Below are 23,093 nucleotides of genomic sequence, written 5' to 3'. Positions count from 1 at the left end.
GTGCGGCCAGGAGACGCTCAGTGGGCAGCTGCGGGGCTCTGGTCGCCTGTTTGAGCCATTCACCAGACCTGACGCCGCACCAGGTGACCCGAGTTCAGGGAGACGCTGGGCTGGGTGTGGTCAGCATATGGATGATATGCAAAGCTGATGACCCGGAGGCCACCAAGGGCGCGTGACCAGGAGGAGGAGGTAACCAACTGCATCACCTGTGGCCACAGGCCAAGTAAGGAGAGGGTGGACACTGACCTAGCAGGTCCAAGGACAGGGCCCGGGGATCAGATTTAGCAATGGAGAGACCACGGGAAGGTCTGGTTGAAGAGCATTCCAGAGAGAATGCAGGAAGAGGAACTGAAGATGGCCATCAAGGAGACAGAAATGTTCCTATAAAGGGAGCAAAGATAATGGGTTGTGTCCAGAGGGAGCCTGAGGCCAAGAGAGTGTCCCCTTGATGAGGGATCCTAGACTCTAGGACCTAGAGCAAGCCTGGGGGTGACGGGACGGCGCAGTGGGGAGAGGAAAGCTGCAGGAGGGGAGACTGTCTCGGAAGGCGAGAGGGACGCTGTCTGGTGCATATGTGGAGGGTTTGTCCCTGCGATGGGCCCAGACACTTCATCCTTACAACAGGTGGAGGTAGAGGGGGGCCGAGTGCAGGTAGCTGTGCTATTGGCAGTTAGACAGACATGAGCAGAGCAAGGACGATGGGCCAGGCACAGAAACTCCCCGGGGCACAAAGCCCTGGGTGCCTAGCAAGGGGCAAAACGGGGAAAATAAGGACCTCGCGCCCCCCCCCCCCACTCCCACGTAACCTTTCCTTCCCTAACCTTTTCCTCCCTAAAGATAACTCATCCTGGACAGTGTTGCTCAGTGGTAGCCAGTACACGGAAGGGTCGCAGGTTCAATACCCGGTCAAAGGCACACACCTGGGTTGCAGGTTCTATCCCTGCTCCAGTGGGGGCATGTGCTGGAGGCAACCATTCGATATGTCTCTCTCACAATGATGTTTCTCCCTTCCTCCCTCTCTTTCTTCCTCCCTCTGCCCCTACCACTCTCTCAAAAAAATCAGTGGAAAAATCTCCTGGGGTGAGGATTAACAACAACAACAAAAATAGTAACATCTAGGCCTCAGTTGTATTTCAGCTCCGGGCCCAGAAAAACAGCAGAACCAGGTGGGCGACGCCAGGACCAGCTGCAATAACTAATGACCCGCTGCCCTGTGTGACCAATCAAATCAGTGGCGATCAGGACCCTGAGGGAGCACAGCTGGGAAAGCTGGTGAATATTCTATTGGACGCTCCCCTACAATTGCCACCTGCAGGAGCAAGATAAATACTCTCAGGATGACGGACCCAGCATACGCTCTCCCCCAGGGGGGCACGCCAGTGCCGTTCCCATCCCCCTTCTTCCCTCAGAGGGACCCCATGAAACTTGCAACCAGGGGAGCAATGGGCAGCAGCAGCTCATCCCAGGCTCACCCCTGAACCTGTCTCTAAGGCCCCCTTTTCTCTGACTTCCCAGTGAGCCAGAGCCGCCCAGCCTAGTTGCTTCTCCTGTTGCTTCTCCCAGCCGTGGGCAAACTACGGCCCGTGGGCCGGATCCGGCCCATTTGAAATGAATAAAACTATTGAAATAAAAGACCGTACCCTTTTATGTAATGATGTTTACTTTGAATTTATATTAGTTCACACAAACACTCCATCCATGCTTTTGTTCCGGCCCTCCAGTCCAGTTTAAGAACCCATTGTGGCCCTCGAGTCAAAAGGTTTGCTCACCCCTGTCTAAGCCCTCCCAGGTTTCACTGTCCTAAGTGTGTTTTTGCTGCTGCCAGTAAGTCCTTGCTTGCTTTCCTATACTTGTCTCTTGATTGAAATCTTTCCTTCAAGAACCGAAGTCTCATTGTCTCGCCGAGTGGATGTGGAGCGGGAGCGGCTGGAGGCTGTTAATTCTCTAACTCACCTTGAGATATGAAGCAAGGCATCCGCTGGAAGGCAGGATGGGGGAGGTTTCAGAGGTTTGAGGAGAAAGGAGTAGACCCGATAGCGTCATCTTTGGGGGTTAGGGGCATGGGCTCCAGGGGCAGGTCACTCAGTCTCCTCTGTGTTTCCATTTCCTCGTCTGTAAAATAATCAAGACTGAAGTAAGCCGAGAAGAGCGAGGGGCTCGGGAAAAGCGCGGGTTTGTAGACAGCCTCAGGTGAGACTGGACAGCATGCCTGACTCCCTGGTGCCGAGCAGAGCGGGCGGGCAGGCGGGTGTGAGCGGCTGGGCTTCTCCCCGTGGAGCAGGATAACAGTGGGCAGGGACCTCGAGGGCAGGGGCGAGGGGTGGGCACCAGGCTGCACCCAGGAGTCAGGTGGGTAGAGGTGAGACGTGTGGGGAGGTGAGCAAGAGCCGGAGGTGAAGGCAGCACCCTCAGTGTAGGTGTGGTAGGTGCTGATGAAGAATGTGGGAGTTGGGGTGTGGGGCTGGGTTGGAAAAAGGGAAGTGGGTGTTTGAAATCGTGGTTCTGGAGGAGATTAAGCTACAGGCGGCAACAGGTCAAGAGTATGATGCGTGGGGGGCGGGATGGGGCTGAGAAAAGTGGAGGCAAGGTCTTTGGAGGTGGAGGAAATGGGAGTGCAGAACGTGGAGCAGGAGAAAGTGACCGTGGCTAGGCCTCCCGTTCACAGGGGCTGTAACCTGAGGGCGGGAGCTTCCGCATCGAGAGAACGTATGGGAGACAGAAGGACAGGGACCTGCAAGAGGCAGTGAGGAGCGGGGAGGCCCTACTGCACCTCGGGCCCAGTGCAGGGCTGTGGGAGGCAGGCAGTAAGGAAGAAGTGTGCTTGGGGGACGGGAGACTTGGAGCAAGAAGGGAAAGGAATATTCTGAGAGGTGTTTGAAGACAAAGGTATTTCCGAAGATAGACTGGGACGTTGAGGACAGTGAGGGTTTCGGGAAGAAAGGAAGGAACGAGGAGATGGGCCCAGGGAACAAGGCCTCTCCCAGGAGTTTCCAGCAGCTCGGGCGCCGGGGCCATGCCCAGCTGGGCCAGCAGAGGGCACCCAGTGCATGGCCTGAGAACCCAGGATCTAACCATCCAGACCAGACAGAGCCCAGCAGTCACTGGTGGCTGCTCTCCTCCTGGGACAAATGAGACCCTGCCCTGTCCTTGGAGAGCAGACAGGGAGACAGTCTTTATGGTGAAGGGGGCAGAGGTGATCATACAAGGAAGGAAGGAAGGGAACGTGCGGTGGGAGCCCAGTTGATGGGCCCTGGATCCAGGCAGGAAGCAATTCCGGATTTATGGCACAGCTGAAATGGGTGACATGTCCAGGAAGTAGTGATGGCGCAGCTGGGATGTTAGGGGGGAGGCTGGTTTCTGTCTCCTGAGCCCCCTCCCGGTGGGTAGGGCTCCTGGGAGGTTCTGAACAAGAGAGGGTCATGGCCAGAGCACCAGCTTTCACCAGCCCCACGGGCCCCACTCAGGAGCCACTCCCATGGCCCAACTCAGGACTTACTCCAGACCCGCCCCACCCACAGCCTCTCTTCCCAGGGCCCGTTGCCTGTGCCACTTCATGGAGAAAGTGGAGGCCAATGGCACCCACCTCAGGCTTTGCCTGTCCACCAGGCACCTGCTCTCTCCCTGCTGGCTTAGAGGGAGGGGACGTCCAGCAGGCTGAGGGCCCGGCCTCTCCCCCAGCTTCCTCCAGGAACTGTTCATGGACATTCTGTCTATACCCACCGAAGCCCGCTGTCCCCTTCTCCTGCCAGCCTCTGAGCACACTCAGCTCTCTTCCACCCTAAAAATGAAGATAAAGCAGAACAAAAGTCCCCATTGCCGTCTTCCATGTGCTGGGTCCACTTCCAGACACTGGGTAACATCAAAATAAGCAAACTCCAGCCTTCACCAGCCCTCACATTGTACAGTAAAGCATATGAACAAGTCAAGTTTGCAGCATGTGAGCTGGTAACAGGAGTTGGGGAGAAAACTGAAAAGGGAAGGGGGGTCCCTCTGGCCAGTGTTGTTCAGTAGTGAGGGCATCGGCCCCAGGTACTGAAGGGTCTCAGATTCGATTCCCTGGGCATGTGCCTGCGTTGCAGTTTGTTCCCCACCCCCAGTCAGGGCACTTTCCAGAGGCAACTGTAGATGTGTCTCTCCCTCCCTTCCTCCCTTCCTTCCACTCTCACTGAAAAGCAATGGAAAAAATATCCTCAGGTGAGGGTTAAAAAAAAAAAGTTAAAAAAGAGAAGGGAAGTGGGTGGAGTGCTACGCTTCGGGGTGTAGGGGAAGATCCAGCTCCTACGGCTACTGCTGGGGCTCAGGCCACACCTCCGCCAACCCCACCACCCTGACCACTTCCTCAGTCCTGCTGTGTTTCTCCCAGAGTGGCCCAGGGACCCCCTGCAGCAGAGCTGTGGGGTGGGGGTGGGGAACCGGCCTGTGAGAAGCGCAGAGGCCTCCCACTGGCCTGAAATCCAGGAATCGGCACCTCATAAGCTCCGGGAGGTGCTGGGACAGTCCAAAGTGGGGAGCCCCAGACTTAGCCCATGCAAATGGGGCACTGCTTGGACTAGTCAATGCCCAACTCCACTCTGCAGCCACCAGGCTCCCAGGCCCAAGCTCCTCACATGCTATTCCCTTCTGGAGTGCCCTTCCCAGCATCTTCACCTGATAACTCCTACACATCCTTGGAACCTGCCACCGAGTCGCCTCCTCCAGGAAGTACTCCCAGGACAGACAGGCCTGGGCAGCAGATGAGACAGGACCTGGGGCTGGGATCCAGAACACAGTTCTAATCCCAGCTCTGCCACTGAACCCATGGTGTGACCCTGGGCAAGTCCCTGCCCCTCTCTAAGCCTCATCAGTAAAATGGTGACAGTAATTCTGGCCTTTCCAAGAAGATGTGGGACCAAATGAGAGGACAGTTCTGAAAATGCTTTACGTTCTCAGAGCACAAGCAATGGGAGAGACTCGCGCATGCAGGGAGAGGAGGGATGGGAGCGTAAGGGGTCAGATGGCAGCCACACTCCACACAAACACCCAATGGTATCACCACGCTGGAAACTTGGATCCAAAGACCCCAAAGGCATGCACCCAATTTGCACGAAGTGCCCCGAGGTCTAGGGTACAAGGAAAGAATCCGGCAGCAGCCTCAGGGCCCCTGGCAGGTGTGGGTGGCGACCAGGAGGAATGTGCCATTGGCAGCTTGCAGGGTCGCTAGGCCTCACCTATGGCCGAAATATTTCCACCACTTCCTGGTCAGGGTGTTAATGGTGCAGGGAAGGCAGCCATCTGAGCTTGGGAGAAGGGCCAGAAGCCCTGGGACCCAGCCCAGCCATAGCCTCCCTAACCGCGTTCCCAGGCCTCACACCAGCCCTGTGAGGCGGGCAGACGGGGCTGCTGTCCTGTTGTAAGGATGAGGAAGCTGAGGCGGGAGTAGAGCCCACAGAGAATAAGGGCAGGGTCTTGCCCTAGTTGGTTTGGCTCAATGGATAGAGCGTCAGCCTTCGGACTGAAGGGTCCTGGGTTCGATACTGGTCAAGGGCACATGCCTGGGTTGCGGGCTCAATCCCTAGTAGGGGGCGCACAGGAGGCAGTCGATCAATGATTCTCTCATCATTGATGTTTCTATCTCTCCCGCTCCCTTCCTCTCTGAAATCGATAAAAATAAAAAAGAATAAGGGCAGGGTCTGGACCCCTACCCCAGGCAGGGAAGAGCAAAGGTGCTCCCTGGGAGGGGGTGGGCGGCATTGACTGGCACCTGTTATTTCTATGGGAAAACCGAGGCTCAGGCAGATGGCTTGGGCATCATCATTCAGAGAGAAGGAGGCCCAAGGGAGGAGGAGGCAGGAAAGGGAGAGAGACAAGAAACTGGAGTCACTGGGGACAGCAAGCTGCCCAGACCGGCCTCCCTGCTCTAAAGGCACAGGAAGGGGTGACATAGCGATCCCCAGGTTCCTCATGGGAGTGAGCGCTGGCATGAACCACGGTGATGCCCAGGCTCCCCGCCCCTTAAGGGGTCCTGTCCTGGTGCCGCCTCTGCCCGCTCCTCCCAGGCCATGCTTCTCTGGTCCTGTCTGGTGGCACTGCCACCGGCGAACATCAGATCAGCTAACGTGCCAGTGGCTAAGAATGGCACCCGGCACCCGGGAGGATTCTGGCTGTGACAGCCTGTGTCCCCTCAGCGCGGGGGCGGGGCCGCTGCCTGGTGAGAGTCAGCACCGTCCTGGAGTCATTGCCCCTCCGTCCCCTGCCGCCTTCTTCCCTCTCCTCTGCTTCCCCAGGGTCACTTTCACGGAGGTAATCCCGGGTTTGTTGTGAGAAGAGATGGCAGCGTTGCTTGTTATAAACCTGTGTTTACGGCCAATACAGGTGCTGCCCAACCGTCAGCGCCACCTGCAGACCCTGCAGCTGCCCGCTGTCCTGGGGCCTCAGGCCCGCACCCCCAGATCATCCTGGCGCACGCACGCAGCCCTTCCTCCGGTCATCTGGTCATCTGCCCTGAGAACCAGCTTGGCAGAGCGGCTGAAGGCAGAGGCCGGGAGGCCTGACCTCAGGGTGTGAGGCCCCGCGTCCTGGGAGCTGAGGGGCATGCCAAGGTCAGGGGGGCATCCTGGGAGCTGAGGGGCATGCCAAGGTCAGGGGAAATCCTGGGAGCGGAGGGGCATGCCACGGTCAGGGGGGCGTCCTGGCAGCGGAGGGGCATGCCAAGGTCAGGGGGCATCCTGAGAGCGGAGGGGCATGCCACGGTCAGGGGTTCCAGCCTCAAAGCCCAGAGGGAGAGGCAGAGCCTTCGGGCTGTGGGAGTGGGTGGGAGGGAGAGGACTGTGGAGGGGGAGTCCCAGCCTCCTCCTGGGACTTCGCACGGTCCACCTCTTCTAGCAAAGCCGAGTTTCTGAGTTTCCCTAGGATGTCTGCCCACCTCCTTCCTCAGTTGGAATCACAGTGTTTGGAGGGGACCTGGGTGGGTCAAGCCCAGCCTCCGTTGCTGTCTGAGTCTGTGCTCCCGCCTGCCCACAGGTGGCCAAGGGCTTCCCTCAGGCTCCCTGAGTGCAGGGAGCGACTTCCTGGCGCCCAATATTTTGCTTATTAAAAAAAATAAAAAGCAGAATCATTTTTATTTTCTGAATGTAAACAAACAGGGGCTAAACTTTCTCACGGAGCTAGAAGACCAGTGTTTGCTGACTTTGGTTCATGAGTTCACAGGCCCAAAATCTGTGCGAAACTCTTGGCATTTTCCTCAAGGTTCCAAGACAGCTGCAGCCACCGAGTCCGTATGCAAGGCCAGCAAAACTAATCACTTCTGCTTTTTTCTTCAGAAGTGACCCCAACAAATTTCTCCTCAGGTCTCACTGGCCAGACTGGCCGCGGCGAGCAGGGTTGTGGTGACTGGCTTCGGGCCAGTCCTAATTTACGACCTGGGAGTGGGCACGTCATCATCAAGGAATGAGGGAATTAATAGTGTTTGCTGCATCCTACTTTATAGTCTCTCTTTGTATTAATTGCATGTCATAAACGTCTCCCCACATCAAGAAATGAGGAGAGTCATCATTTTAATGGCCGTGCACCGTTCCCTGGCATAGCAGGGGCTTCGTTAGTCCATCTCCTGTTGCTGGCTGTTTGGATTATCCCTCTGGTTGACCCATCGTGAACAAGGCCACAGTAAACGCCTTCTGGAGGTACATCTTGGCTGATTGTTTCCTTAGAGAAGTTTCTACATGTGGGGGCACTAACCGCATGCTGCCCTATTACCCCCCAACACTTGGATCGCTTCTGTTCCCAAAAGCAATGTCAGACAGAGCCCCGCTCCTCCCCATTCTGCCACCTGTTACTGTCATCTTTATAAAGTGGGGCCAGTGCCATGGGTGAAACCTGGTGTCTGGTTTTAATTTGCATTCCTTTGATTATATCTGAGGTTGACCATGTTTTCATTTGTGTGTTTTTTGTTTGTGTTAATTCTTACTCAAGGATATGTTTTCTTACTGATTTTAGAGAAAGAAAAATCGGAGGAGAGAGAGAGAAACATCGGTTGCCTCCTGTGCATGCCCTGACTGGGGATCAAACCGGCAACCTTTTGGTGTCTGGAACGAGGCTCCAACCAACTAAGCCATCTGGCCAGGGCTCCTTCCTTTGTTTCTTTTATGGAGTCACAGATCTTTTATGTGGCTGCAATCCTTTTCCTGTGTAAGCGCTCTCTCTCTCTCTCTCTCTCTCTCTCTCTCTCTCTCTCAGCCATGATGCTCTTTGGGCAGCTCTCAGTGTTACCAAGTCCTCCTTTTACAGAAACCTAGAGCTCCGTCCTGTCGCCCGGGCTGCCTGGCATCGTGCTTCAGCCGGGAGGAGAAGTGGAACCTCGTCCGCCTCCACCTAATCGCAGGGGACAGGGACAGGGACAGGGACAGGTCCAGAAGGGCTGTGGCATGCCCAAGGTCACGGCAAGCAGTCGGCGGGAACCCAAGCTCCCGCCCCAGGACCACTCTCCTGCCAGGTAAGGGCAGGGGCCACCCCTCCGTGTCTCCAGGGCCTCTTCCTCCCAGAGTGGAAACTTCCAAAGTCCCTCTGACCTCACCGGAGGGTGAAGAGAGCAGGAATTCCTGCCATGGTACACAGACCTGGAGCCTGGGGCTGAAAGCTGGAATCCGGGGTTCACTGCGAGTGCCCCTCCAGCCCTGCTGCGCCCCGCCCTCCTGGGGACCTGCAGGAAGACCTCCCCTTCCCCCACCCCCTCACCCCCTATTAATCCGCCAGCTAGAGGGACTGGAAGGCAGCAAGGCCAAGGGAGCAGGCACAGGGGTGGGATCTCAGGCGGAATACATGGGCCTCAGAGCTTGAGACGGTCAGAGGAGAGCGGAGCAGAGCCCCCTGCAACCCTGCTCTTCAAGCTTTCAAAAGCTGCCGACCCTTCTTTTCAAATTAAAATGCACAGCACAGTTAACTCCCCGCCTCCTCACAGCCACCAGCCGCCCAGAGGAGGACCCGCCCAGCAGAGAGGCCGGAGGAGCAGCCTGGCCGCCAGGAGTCGGCCCTCGGCCCTCGGAGAGGCCTTGCTGCTCTGCTGACCGTGAGCAAGTTCACAGAACGTCAGCTTCAGACAAGGCCACTCTGGGACCGTGATGCTCAAGGCCCCTCGGCAGCTGCGGCCCAGCACAGGCAGCATGAACGTCTGCCTGCCAGGCCTCCCACAGCCACAGCAGTGGCCGCACATCCCCGGTCCTGGCTGGAGGAGCCGCTGCTCCCACGCCACTTACAGCTTCGGCTCGGGCTGGTCCTCCCCTTCGAGAGGAGATGCATCAGGTGCCGCACCACAGAACTAGCCCTGCTTCCCGATGGTACCCGGTCCGGAGCAGAGCCCCACTTCCTCACACCCCCGACCACCCCCACCAGCCCAAATCCCACACGTCCTTCCTCACACCCTCCCACAGAGAGGCCCCCACGGGGTGTCCTCACTGCAGTGTGTCTCGACCCAACTATGAGCCACAGGAGAGCTCGTGGTGGGCTCCTGCAGGCATTGGCAGATGGGTTCCGTCAGACACCCCTACCGCCGAACCCGTGCCAAGGTCAAAGACAGGGCCCACGCCCGCTCTGTGCACATGAGGAACCGGCGGCCCACAAAGGCGGCCGACTTGCCGGAAGTCACAGAGTCGGGCGAAGATGGAGCGGATCCAGATGGGGTAAGAGTGAGGGGGCCCCGCTAATAACAACGCGGGCATCACAGGACTGTCCTGGGCAGACCAGGCATGGTGCCTCCCCATCGCACAGCAAGGTGGTGGGGGAGCCTGGACTGCAGCCCAAACCCAAGTCTTGCCATGTCTCTCCACTGCCCCACGCCCTCAGCGCCACTTCCCAGGATGGGGTTGGTGTCTGTCTGCTGGTCGCCTCGCAGGAGAGGCTCTTGGCTCTCTGGTAAGGCCTGGCGAATGCCCCCCATGGTGACTCAGGGACACGGGCCACGCGAGTTCCACAGCACACAGCGTCCCACATGGCCACCCCGCTGTGTTTGGTGTGCACTTTCCAGAGGGCGCCCACGGTGCCCGCCAGGCATGATGCCTCATTTATCCTGGCCAGAGGGGAACGGGTGGTTTTACATAAAAGAATGTGCAGGTGAATGAAAGTGACCCTTTTAAATGTTGCAAACAGTTTTATTTAGCCATCCATGCTGGTGCAGGTCACCCTCCCCACCGTAGTAAACAGAGCACAGAAACACACTCCACCTCGCCCAGCCGGCCCAGGTCATGGCTGGCAACACCCGCTATGGCACAGGGATGTGCCCAATATGCCTTTCACTGCCCAGGCTTTTATACTGGAGGTACAGTGATCCAGAAAGAAGGGGGAGATACTGGGGGGTAGAAGGTGCTGTGCCCTTCTGACCCAGCACAGAGGGCATCCCTTTCCCACTGTGGGTCCCCCAGCCCTGACACAGAGGCCCAACCCAGGAGGAGGTCTCCCCGGCCCAGGAGGCCCGAGTGCAAGCTCTAAGACCGTGGGCCTGGTTTGAGGTAGTGCCACTGCCCCTTCCTCTGAAGCATCTCAGGGTCCCTGTGCGGGGACTCTGGGGGACATGGCCGAGCTCAGAGTGCTAATAGCATTGCTCTGCCCTACCGCCATGCTGCTGCTATAAAACAGTGGCATCTTCAGGGGCCGCTGAAGCAGGCTGAGCTACTTGCCGCACACTCGCTGGCCCCAGGTCACTCTGCTGTGCCAATGTTTTAATTTCTCTGCTCCCCCCTCGGCCCCTGCTCTGCACTCTGTCCCTAACTTACAAGAACCAAGCTCACTAGACTGTGAGTCCTTTGAGGGCAAGAACTGCTATCAGTTCATGTCTCTTTCTCCCTAAAGATCCTGGCTTAGTGTCTGGCACGTAGTAGATGCTCAGTAAATGCCACCTGAATCAAATTGAATTGAGCCAGGAAGTTTCATTCCAACCCACAGTCCTAAACCGATGCATATGTATTCTGCAGGGCGTGGGTTACTCAGGGGGCTTTTTGCCTGGCTCTGTGACTTCTATGCAGGCCATTTGGAAGTTTGAATGCCGGAGAGTAAAGGGGCGGGGAGTCTAAGAGTTAGGGAAGTCGAGGAGAGGATGTTCTCTGCAAAGCTTCCTGGGCTCTGGTCAGTTCCTACCCCTCAGTGAGCACTGACTCGGCACAGGAGGTACCATGTGAGTCAAGCAAGGGCACTGGCCTCGAGCAGCCATGGTCCAGTGATGAGCGTACAAGACCTGAAGGCAGCGCAAAGGAGCCAGGACTACGCTGTCCCCAGAGGCGGTGACAGCAGGAAAGGCTTTCAGAGGAGGGATATCTGTGCGAGGGTTTGAAGGATGAGCACAAGTTTGCTAGGCAGACGAGGGATCAAAGGGCTTCCTGGCAAAGAGGTGGCAGAGAAGGGCGTGGGTAGCAGTGCACATGTGTGCACGTGTGTGTGTGTGTGTGTGTGTGTGTGTGTGTGTGTGTGGTAGGACACGGCCTTGGGGTTGAGGAGCAGAGGGTGTGGCATGGGCTGGGGGGGAGTAAGTTGGGAGGTCAGCAGAGGTCAGCCATGGAAGGTTTTGGATCCCATAAAACAGGAGCCACAGGAGGGATGTGGGGGCACACGCGGTTAGCCCTGGGTGAAGGCGGATCACGCGGCATACCAGACAGACTAAAGACTCAGCAGGAACAGGCACACTGAGAGGCCTTCACGAGGGATGGGAGAGCCAGCGTAACCCCAAGGGGGCGCCTGTTCAGAGGCAGCTCTCGGGGCAGAGAAGGCTCCGAGGCCCCAGCTGCTGCCGATTGTCTAAGTGAATCACATTCACCTTCAAAGCTCTAACCCCCCAAAATAACAACGGAGTGGCCATGATCCATCGAAAACCATCGCCCCTTCCCTGCGTGCTCCTTTACAGTCCTCCAGGTGCTGCAGGACCCACTGTCTCATCTGAACCTCCAGACAACCCCCTTTTGCAGAGAGGGAAATTGAGGCCCTGTGAAGTCACACCGGGCTAGTGGCTGTGCCAGGCTAGCACCCAGGGGCAGTTCCATCTAAGCCCTGGGCATCAGGCTCAAAGCCCAGTTCCTTGTCCGGGAGGGGGTCCCCAGGGCTGTCCGGCAGCCCATAGTACAAGTCCTCCTCCTCCTGCTCCGGCTCCTCTGCACCTGAGTCGGAAGCCTCGTCCTCCTCCTTCGTCCTCGGGGACCGCTGCCAATAGCTGGGGAGGGCTGTGTCCCGCCACTGTCCCGCTGGCGGTGTGTCCTCCGACACGGGGGCATCGATCAGAGCGAAGTCATGGAAGCGGTCCAGCTGGCACCTGCAGGCCCAGGGCTCCCCTGGCGGGGGGCCAGGCTCCTCCCCCTCAGGCGGAGACGGGTTGGGGCTGCCGCCCTCACTGGAGCCCACATCCATTTCATCTTGGAAGGAAGCCAAAGGTGCAGGACCCTGGGGAGAGACTGGGACGCTGCAGGGACAAAGCCAGAGAGAGCAAGGGTAGCTTGAGTCAGATTGCCTGTGTCGAAACCTCCGCCACTGGCTGCAAGCCAGGGCAGGTGAGCCCACCTGGTTGGGCCTCAGTTTCCTCCCCTGTAAGGTGGAGGAAATAAGAGTATTCACCCCTCTGGAGTCTCTGAGGTTTACAGCAGGTCGTGTGTTCAAAGCACTTTGCACAATGCCTGGCACCTAGTAGGTGCTCAAGAAATAAGCCATCATCATGTCATCCAAACCAGGCCATTCCTCCACTTCCCCAGTCACTCAGGGCCCTCCTCTGGGCCCTCAGCCCCAGCTCACTAGGTGTCACCCTCTGCTCCCTCACCTGCCTCCCCCATTGGCCAAGAGCTCCTGCAGGGTGGGGGCCATCAGGCCTGGCAGGGAGCAGGTGCCCAGGAACAGTGGTAGGAGGAGTAAATATATGGATGAATAAGGAACCCAATTCATAAACACCCAGGGGCGGGGTGGGGTGGGGAGTGACCTGCCCGAGGTCACGCGCATATCAGGGGCAGGGTCTGGATTTGAACTCAGGTCCTCCAGCTCCATGCCCCCCGCCACACAGGGCAAGCATTCAGGCAGTGCAGAGGTCTATGGTATGCTGACCCTTAAGTGCACTGTTCCATCTCCACAACGCCCCTCAGAGGTGGGAGGGATTATTCTCATGTGGGGAAACTGAGGCTTGGGAGGGTGAGAAACTTGCCAAGTTTATACAGCAGTACTGCTATGATTTGAACCCAGGCCAGTCTAAGCCCAGATTCATGCATCTGCTACACCTGCCGTCCTCTGGGTGCCCCACCCCCACTGCCCTCTCGACTCCCATATGTACCCAACCACCCCTCATGGCCCACATCCCCTCCTCACCCTGGAAGTGGGCAGCATCCACACTCCTGCACTCTGCACACTCACCGGGGACTGCTCTGAGCTGGGTTTCTTTCTCCCTCGTCCTCATCCGAGCCCCTGTGGACGACCACAGCAGCCTCCATCCAGGCCTGAGCATCACGGGGGCCACCTTCCCCTCTGTCACCAGCTTCCAGCTGCTGCCGCCCCAGCTCAGGGGCCAGCAGGGGGCGGGGATCCTCGCTGTAGCCCAGGACCTTCATCCGGAAGTGGCTGAAGTCGGGCAGGCTCTGGTCATAGGCGGCTTCCTCCCACAGCCTGACGTAGGGGGGCTGGGGGCTAGTTGGGGGCACGGCAGACGGGAGGAGAGAGAACAGGCAGGTGGGCAAGGATTCATTCGGCAGACATCAGAGCTGTCCCCTGGCCCCCTGCTCTGGCCACCTGGTCCTCCCTGATCTCCAAGAGGCCCTCGGGGCCATCATGTGCCTCGTGCATGGATGGGGAGCCCGAGGCCCAGCACGGCAGGGTGGTGGCAGAGCTCGGCCCCTCAGCCCAGGGCTCCTTTCACTCCGAGTCTCCGAAGTTAGCCCCCAGGAGCAACCGCAAAAGGAAGACCAGTCCCGTGGACTGAGGTGACTGGGTTCAACAGGCTATGCTGTGTCCTCGCTGGAAAAATGAGGATGATTATTCTGAACACCTTTAAGCAGAATAATCATTCTCGTTTTTCCAATGAGGACATAGCAGCAGCTCTTAGCTGCTCTCTGCCTGCCGGGCTCTGTCAGGCAGCTCATCCGATCCTCTCCCTAACTCTGGGAGGTACTGAGGGAAACTGAGGCACGGAGACTAGCGGGCTTGGTGCTGGGGCTCAGACATCACGTTTCCTGCTGCTCCCTACAGTCCCTCCAGACAGTGAAACGCACAGACAAGGTCCCTTGCCAGGGTCCCACAGCTGAGAAGGGATGGGAAGGAGCCCGGAACTCAGGGCAGCACGAGCCTGGGCTCTGTCACAGCTGCTCTCCCCATGCGACCGGTCCTGAGGCTGGCCCTATGCCCACCCAGGGTCTGTCATCTCATTCCCCAGAACATTTGGTGGCTCTGTGTCAGAACATAAAATGCCACCTGGACTTCCTTCCCCCAGCAAAGCAGGGAGCGTTCAAGAGCCCAGCCGGACCCTGGATCTGCACCACGACTCCAGAGCACGGAGTTCCAGCCTCCGGGGGCCGGAAGGGGCGGCCGGTCCCCCGTCTCTCCCAGGCTGATGGGCTCCCTGCCATGTCCTGGTGAGCCACGGCTTGCTGCCTTCAGAGACAAAAGCAGGGCTGGTGTGATCTGTCACCGACTGCCTGTGGGTTTGAGGCTTGTGCTTACACTTCTTGAGCCTCAGTTTCCACGTCTGTATAAAAGGCTGGACACCCCTCCGCTCCCCATCACAGGGTTCCTGTGAGGACTGAAGGAGGAGGTGGGGGCAGCATGTCTGAGTCACCTGTGATGCAAGGGAGACTCTTCTTACTAATGATGACAAACACTTACCAAGGGCCTACCATGCACCAAGTTCTGTTCTTAGCACTTTGCTTATATTATTATCTCACGGAACCCCCTGGAAGAAGGTACCATTAATATCCCCATTTTACAGAGGGGCAAAGAGAGGCATATCACTTTCCCAAAGTCACACGGCGGACAGTGGCAGAGCCCTGGGCTGTGCCGGGGCCATCCTCATGCCCCTTGTTTACTGTAGTCGTGGTCACAGCTCTTTGGGACTTAGGGTCAAACCTGACTTTGATTTTGGTCTGCCACTAGTTCATTGAAAGACAGGATAAAGTCCTGACCCTCTGTTTCCTCATCAGAATGATAATGCTTGCCTCACAGAATTGAGAGTTCAGAACAATCCATGATTTCTAAAAGTCTGCTCTTAGTAGAGTGGGAAGGCCTGGAGCCAGGGGAGGAGACACTGTCCACCCTCCACCCCACTCCCTCACTCTCCTCCCTAAGGGGACACTTGCTCACTGCTCCTCCCTCCTCCCCACTCCCAGGCACAGAGGGCCCAGCACCTACCTCTTCATCTCGGCAGTGAGTCCGTTCTCCAGCAAGCCCAGCGGCTTTGGGGACAGGACACCTTGGAATTCAGAGTCAGCAGGGACAAAGGCTATCTGCAGGGCAAAGGGGAGACAGCTTCTCTGCAGCTGCCCATCCATGCCCTTGGCCGCTGCTCCCCCCAGAGCACGGCCTAACTTCCCCACACGCCCGGGGAGAGAGGCCCACCAGGGAGGGCTTCCCCTTTTCACAGGAGAGGGGCCAGCTCAGGGCCAGCACCAGTGGGTGGATGGAACCCTGGGCTCCTGCTCCCACCTGGCTCTACATTCACCCAACAAACAAGCATTGAGCACCTGCTGTGTGCCAAGCGCTCTTGTAGGCCCGAGGGGTCAGCAGGGAGTGAATGGGACAAACGTCCCTGCCCTAGAGTTGCTCACATCTTGTCATTTATCAGGTCCTCATCCAGTGCTCAGAATGTGCCTGGCACTTGGTCCATATCTGGCAGCTGGCTCTGTACTCTGAAGAAGCTGTCACTTCCTCTGCCTCAATATCTCATGACCCAGTCACCATCTTCCTCCTTATCGTAATTACCATCATCATCGTCACCACCATCATCACCATCACCATTATCATTATAACCATCACCATTACCATCATGACTTCCATTAACATCATCATCATCATCATCATCCCATCACCATCATTATCACTATCACCATCACCATCACCATCACCATCATCATCACCACCATCACCATCATCACCTCCATCAACATCATCATCAGATTATCACTATCATCATCATACCATCACCATCATCATCACCATCATCATCACCATCACACTTACCATCATCACTTCCATCATCATAATCATCATCATCATCATATCATCACCATCATCATTACCATCATCATCACCACCATCACCATCATTATCACCATCACCATCACCATCACCATCACCATCATCATCACCATCATCATTGTGAAAAGCCTGAAGGAGGGGAAAGACTGGAGTATCTTAGAACACAAGTCCTTTTAAGAGAGGGGGACACGCAGAGCTGAAGCTAGGGAGTAGGAAGGGGAGATCAGACCATGAAAAGCCCAGAACAGTAGATGAAGGAGTTCAGTCTGTATCCAGAACCAATGAAAGCCCGGGAGGCATTCTCAGCCGAGAGTGCAGACAGATCTGTGTTTAGGCAGAGCCATCCCCGAAAGGAGGGAGCAGAGGGAAGGAGGGAGGCGCATGGAGAGGACAGATCTATCAACCACCCATCGGGGCCTGGGCCTGGGCTCCAGCTGAACAGGGAGGAGTAGGGAGGGGGGACCCATGGGCACAGGCAGAAGGTGGACAGGAAGAGGCACTGCATTTCCTGCCAATCCCCCCCTTTTCTCAGCTCCCTGCCCCATCTCAGCTAACACTGACGCACCTAGACTCTCCCTGATTTCTCCTCCTCTCTCAAGCCCGGCTGAGAAATTCAGTGAGACAACCTCGATGGAAGTCCAGCGCCATGTCCAGCACAGCGGGTACTATATGCATTTGATGAAGTAGAAATGTCTTCTTGGTTCCTAGTCTTGGGTTCAAACCCTGCCTGGGTCCAGGAGATCATCATCTCTCACCTGGGCCAGAGAAGGAGCCTCCCCATTGGTCTGGCTGTCCCTGGACCTTCCTCCGCCCCATGTCGGCCTGATAACTTTCTCAACTACAAAGCTGATCCCGGCCCTCCCTTGTCCCATCAACTGAAGGGCAAGGTCTGCATTCCTTAGCGTGGCATCACGGGCCCTGCAGAGCTGAGCCCCATTCCCTCTCCTTGCCTTCCTCTATCACCCACCCCACCCCCTGTAGCCATGCTGCCCCCTAACCCCCACGCCTTGCTCTTTCTCCTCCTGTCTTTGATCACGTTGTTCCTTCTGCCTGGAATGTCTTTCCCATCTTCTCTGCCTGGTGAACTTCTACTCAGCCCACAAAGCCCAGCTCATCTTCTCTGGGAAGCCCACTCCCTCCCCATCAGGCAGAAAACTGTCTTCCCTGTGAGTCCCCCAGCCCCTCACAGAGAGGGACAGCTTAATTCATGCTGGTATTGGCTACCTCTAACCCCCATATCTTAATTGGGGTAGCACAGTCCCTTATATTTATATTTCTTTTAATCTAGAAATGCCCATTTATCAGGCAAGGGAGGATCCTGAGGGGAGGATGGGCACCAGCATTGGTTGAGGGTTTTGACAGCTCAGGCACCTAGGAGCCAGTGTTGGAGACAGTCCCCCTCCCCCCTAGCGTGCCTGTCTGGTTTACATCACACTTCCCTCCCTCCCTCCCTTCATGTGCCGGATCCAACACCCACACAAACCCACACCTGCACACACACAGAGACCGCCCAAGGCCACACACACCAATCCTGAGAATAAAGCATGGAACCAGCTCTGTGGCAGGTGTGATGCTGGGTCCCCCACATACAGGACCCACTGGTCCCTCCCGCTTGGCTCGGGAGGCAGGGAGACTCCCTCTGACAAGGTCACAGAAGTGGGGCGGGAGGGAGGAGGGATTTGAATCTGGGCCTGTTGGACACTAAACCATGTTTCCACCCCACACTGCTGCCTCCACAGCAAGGAACACGTGGACCTATCAACAGTTACTCATTAATACACAGCAATAGTCCCTCTCCCCCTCCCTCATCCGCTGCCACCAGTCACTGCCCACCACCCCAGAGCCACCTCTGGTAAAGGGGGAGAGGGCAGCAAGGACACTACCCTCTGCACCCCAGCTGTCCCCAGGGTCCAGCTCATCATGGGGAGAGCAGGAGGATGGAGCTGGTTATGGAGGTGGCTCGGGCCCCAAGTCCCTCTTCTCCCGGTGACCTGTTCTCAGGGCATTGCACAGACAAAGGCGAGTTGACTGTAAACTGCTGAGAAAATGACTGCAAACCAGCCAGGACCGCCCCAGCACCAAACATTCTGACAGCCTGGGGCTGGCCCATGGAGGGAGCAGGGCTGGGGAGAGCCAGGCCCAGTCCCCCAGGAGCCTCCTCCCTCCTGCCTCCTCCCCTGGACACCCCCCAGCACAGCCACCCAAGTGGGAGGTGAGGAGGAGACTGCAGGTGGTGGGGGCTGCCTGGGGCCTAGAGCCCTAGATGCCTGGACCAGCAGGGCCCTTAGATGCACCCCCTTCCCCACCCCCATTCCTGACTCATGTATTGTACAAATGAAGAAGCTGAGGCTCACAGAGGGAAGGGACTTGACCAAAGTCTCCCAAGCAGTTAGAGGCAGAGCAAGTTAGAATCCATGCTCCTCTTCTTGTCTCCTTGGGTCTGTCTGACCAGCTGTGTGACCTCGGAAAAGCCACACAACCTCTCTGAGCACTAAAGGCTTACAACTCCTGACATGCTCACCCTACAGGGCTGTTGGGAGGAACGATAACAGTAAGGGTGGCGGCTGTTCGCCTAAATAGAATGCCCTACAGTTTATAAAACGTTCCCATGTCCCATCTCTTCTCTGTTCAGAATAACTCTCTGAACTGGGAGGAATAGGAGTTTGGAGCTCCATTCTGCAAATGTAAGAAAATGACAAAGGTCACACAGAGAGTTTCGGACAGAGCTGGAACTAGAACCCAGACTCCCACACCCATGCCCTCCCCATCGCTAAGTCACTCACAAGGCTGGGAGGGCACTGTGACTAAAGGACAGAGCGCTAACCACCCCATGGCATCAGGTTATTCCGGACCCCCAGGGCTCTCAGCAGCCCTGGGATGCAGCGGTAGCCTTAAGTCACACACATCTGAGCTCCAAAGTGTGACACTTGGGAGCGGTGGGACCTCACCTTTCCGAGCCTTGGGCTGCACTGTAAAACGGAACTACAGAGGGACAGAAGGCTCCCAGGAGGCCCGCGCTGCACCGTGAATGCAGGACTGCCTGGCAGGTGGCAATCGCTCATTGACTTTGGTTCCAAGCACATGGATGACTGTGTGTTGGGTTTCACTGTGTCTCCTCATGGGCCTAGGTCAGGGCTCCAGATCCAGGGGGGCTTCTGATCAATCCTTATGATCAGAGACGGATGGATGGACAGACAGATGATGGGTGAGTGGAGAGAAAGGGAGTGCACAGCGGGCGTATGAAAAGAAGATTGAAAGATGGGCATTCTGGCCCCCAGCTGACCTGCCCCCACCACCGCCTACCTTGGGGTAGCACTGGCACATGCTCCAGATGACGCCCCCGATCACCATGACGCTGCCCATGGCGTAGAAGGTGCCGTAGACCTGGGGCCGGTCGTGGCTCATGAGGAACGTGCCCAGGGCCAGCAGGAAGAGGCCCAGCACAATGAAGCCGATGCGGAAGGTCTTCTCGTCTGCCATGGCCGCCCTGCTAGGCCGCGGTCTGTTCGCTGCCCGCCGAGGGGTGCCCGCGATCCTGCGTGGACACCCACGCTCCTCACACCCGGAGGGATGAGGCTCCGGGATCACTGCAAACCCGGACTTAGGGCTGCAGAGGGGGCAGGTCCCTCAGGTTCCGCCGCAGCTCCCGGGCCACAGTTCTCCAGGCGACAGTTACGCTTCAATGGGCCCGGCACCACCACCACCTTCACTCCTTCACCTTCCCTCTGGGCCCAGCAGGAGTGTGTGTGTGGCTCCGAGTGAGGGAGAAGCCGGGAGGGAGAGGGGTGGTTCCAGGAGCTGGGCCCCGGCCAGGGCTTTGACATCACCTCATTTGCCTGCGTAGGGCTGAGCTGGGTGGACAGGCGGCCCACACCGTCCAGTCCTGGGAAGGCGGGTCCAGTGCGCAGCCCGAACACATCAGAATGCCACTGGGAGGTTCCAGGATCCCACAGGCTGGCATTTTAGAATCAGGAGGCATTCTGGACTCTTCAAGGTCATGTGCCCCTCTGAGGTCAGGAACAGTGGCCCATATTTACAGATGGTGGCTGCATGCGTGGCACGGTCCTAACCATGTTACATAGTACCCACTGAAGGGGAACCCCGTGAGGCACAGACTTTATGAGGACACCGGTGCACAGACAAGTCATTGCCAGGGTGGCACAGCTAGAAAAGGCACAGCAGCCGGGATTCGAATCCAGAGGCCATGCCCCTAGCCACCCTGGGATACTCCCTAACTGTAGCAGGAGGGCTAAACGTTCGGGCTCCGGGGGCAGGTACATTGCCTGGGCTTGGGTTCTAGGTCCTCTACCCTGGGGAAGTGTGACTTTGATCAAGTTACTTCCCTGTGCCTCAGTTTTCCTCCTCTGTAAAATGGGGCTAATTACAGCATCTCCCAGGACAGAGCTGTCTGCTAGCCTGGCCTCCCTGGATTCCTCTGTGAGCGGCTCCCAGAAAGGCTCAGGTGCCTGGATGCCCTTGTAGGGTGTGAATGACTGACAACAATTCCCTTGCCTTCTAATCTAGGAAGATGCCTTAGTTCTAAGAAGGACATTGTAATGGTGGGATTCCAGTTTGGAGAGAGGCTGCTGGGAAAAACCAAATTCCCTTACAGGATTGTAGGAAAATGAGGACTGTCAGTGTCTCTAAAAGGAAACGTTACCTTGTCGTTTGTACAGTGTGATTGCTAATGTGGGATACTTGCTTCTATTTGGCGTCCTGGCTTAGTAGGTAGGAGATTTTCTACTTGTTGTCATCACCGTCCCCCTTCTCCCCAATAAGAGCTGTGCTTCCAGACGCCGTACCTACACTCACACCAGCCCCTCTGCCTGCTGTTCTGCCCACGCACACCTTTCCCAGCAGCGGTTTCTCCTTCATCTGCTCTGAGATCCCAGCGGGTGTGCGCCCTGCAGTTTGCAGAGCAGGCCCCTGTCGCAGAGCTCAGGAGAGCCTCCCGGGAAAGGCTGCTGAGGGTCTCCGAGAAGGGCTGAGATCCACCAGGTCATGTCCAGGTCTGATTGCCCGAGATGGTGGCTCCACTCTTGGCTTTAGTTTTTTAAATATCTGTTTTTATTGATTTTTAGAGAGAGAGGAAGGGAGAGGAATAGAGAGATAGAAACATCATTGATCGGCTGTCTCCTGCATGCCCCATACTGGGGATTGAGTCTGCAACCCAGGCATGTGTCCTGACTGGAATCGAACCAGTGACCTCCTGGTTCATGGGCCAGTGCTCAGCCACTGAGCCACACTGGCCTGGCTTGGCTTTAGTTTTGTCACCTGAGTGCAGGACCTAATGGAGGAGAAAATGTGTGCTTATCAGTAGGGCAGGACCCACCTAAGAAACACTGTTATCATGATCTCACAGAGAAGACCGGAGAAGGGAAGCAGCGAGCACCCCAGGTCCAGAGGGGCCCAGCCTGCGCTCTCTGGCCCTGGCTTCAGGGGCGATGGGAACAGCATCTCTGTGGTCCCGGTCCAGCAGGAACCTCTCGCGCCCCCTTGTGGCGGTGTAGCATGCTCCCGGCAAGGAGCTTTCACACCCTTTGGCTCACGCCCCCTGTCCTTCCACCCGCCCTGGAGAGGGAAGCCGGAGAGGAGTTATTATGCCCGTTTCACAGGCGAGGAAACTGAGGCCGGGGAGGAGAAGGGACTGGCCAAGATCTCCCCAAACTGGGTTTGTGGCTGAGCAGAGACCGGAACCCACACCCGCAGCCCCAATGTAGATGGATCTGGTCCTTAACCATTCCAGAGAGGCCTCCCCGTCACCAGAGCACTCTCCTCCGCTCCCCTTTCCTTTCCTCTCTACGACCCCGCCTCCTTTCTCCTTCTTATCTCCTCTTTAAAAAAAATTTAAATGTGAGGAGTAAGGAGCTCTGGGCCAAGTAGGCGCTCAGCTAAATGGTCTAATCTAACCCCTTCCACAGAGCCGATGTGAGAGGCACATGGTGACAAACAGGTGTGCATGGTGCTGTGACAGCGTTGGGTTACCTACCCCTGGTTCCCATTCCCCTCCCTGTGGCCTCTGACCTTCACCGCCCTCCCCTGCAACGTGGGGGAGGAGAGGTTGAGGAGTCTGTCCTCTTCCAGCAGGGGGCGCGCTAACCACTGTTTCCTTTCTGTAGGAATTTAAGATCCTCACAATATCCTCAGAAGCAGGGAGGGGAAAGACCACACCCATTGACAGATGCGGATGCTGCGGTTCATGGAGGAAAGGTGAGCGTCTCAAGGTCTCAGAACCTGTCAATAGTAGAGCCAGGATTCAAACCAGCCCCCTCAGTCTCTTGTTGAGCACCTGCTCTGTGCAGGACGCTCAGGTATGAGGCACTCTGACACACGCGGGGTTTCAGCAAGTGATGGCACTTGTCCTTCCTTCTGGGATAAAATATGGTAAGGGCTCTGAGATACGCTTGAGGTCCACCATGTGCACCAAGGGGGGGGGGGCGGAGGGAGAGAGACTGGAGGTTGGGGTGAGGAATGAAGGGGGAGAGTCACACAAGGGATCCTTGAGGAGTCAGCTGCAGTTCTGTCAGGGCAATAAAAGCAGTTCAGACAGAGAGCGGCATGTGCAAAAGCCCAGGGCAAGTAAGCGCTGACAGGGCTGGAGATACAACTCTAAATGCCATGCACACACTTGCCCTACACTGAAGGCTCCTCGCCTCCCTCCCCAGACCTACTCCTCCCAGGTCAACTCCATCCTTCTCCTGTTCTCCGGGCCAGTGCCTACATATCCTGGCTACAGCCTCACCTCCCCTCTCACACCTACATCCTGTTGGCTCTACCTCCAACTTATAAGAATCCAATCACTTCTCTCCCCCCACTACTGCTCATCTCCTGGTCTGAGCCCCCGCATTTCTGTCCCCCTAAGTGCTCTCTGCTCTTACCCATGCCCCCTGAAATCTCCTGCCAATCAGAATGCCAGGTCAGAC

General features: G+C 57.0%; 1 protein-coding gene across 1 annotated transcript; it reads right to left on the bottom strand.

Annotated features, from left to right (window-relative positions):
- Positions 1-10,105: 10,105 nt before the first annotated feature.
- BSND (barttin CLCNK type accessory subunit beta) lies at positions 10,106-22,549 on the bottom strand. Its single transcript, XM_036351694.1, has 4 exons — positions 19,474-22,549; positions 15,325-15,419; positions 13,342-13,611; positions 10,106-12,409 (listed from the first exon to the last, which is right to left on the bottom strand). Exons 1-4 carry the CDS (start codon positions 19,648-19,650, stop codon positions 11,974-11,976), a joined length of 978 nt encoding a protein of 325 aa, XP_036207587.1. The 5' UTR covers positions 19,651-22,549; the 3' UTR covers positions 10,106-11,973.
- Positions 22,550-23,093: the final 544 nt, after the last annotated feature.

Source organism: Myotis myotis, unplaced genomic scaffold (assembly GCF_014108235.1).
Source record: "Myotis myotis isolate mMyoMyo1 unplaced genomic scaffold, mMyoMyo1.p scaffold_m19_p_2, whole genome shotgun sequence".
Classification (NCBI taxonomy): domain Eukaryota; kingdom Metazoa; phylum Chordata; class Mammalia; order Chiroptera; family Vespertilionidae; genus Myotis; species Myotis myotis.
The sequence above is the reverse complement of the archived record's forward strand: the minus strand, read 5'-3'. Positions and strand labels throughout refer to the sequence as shown.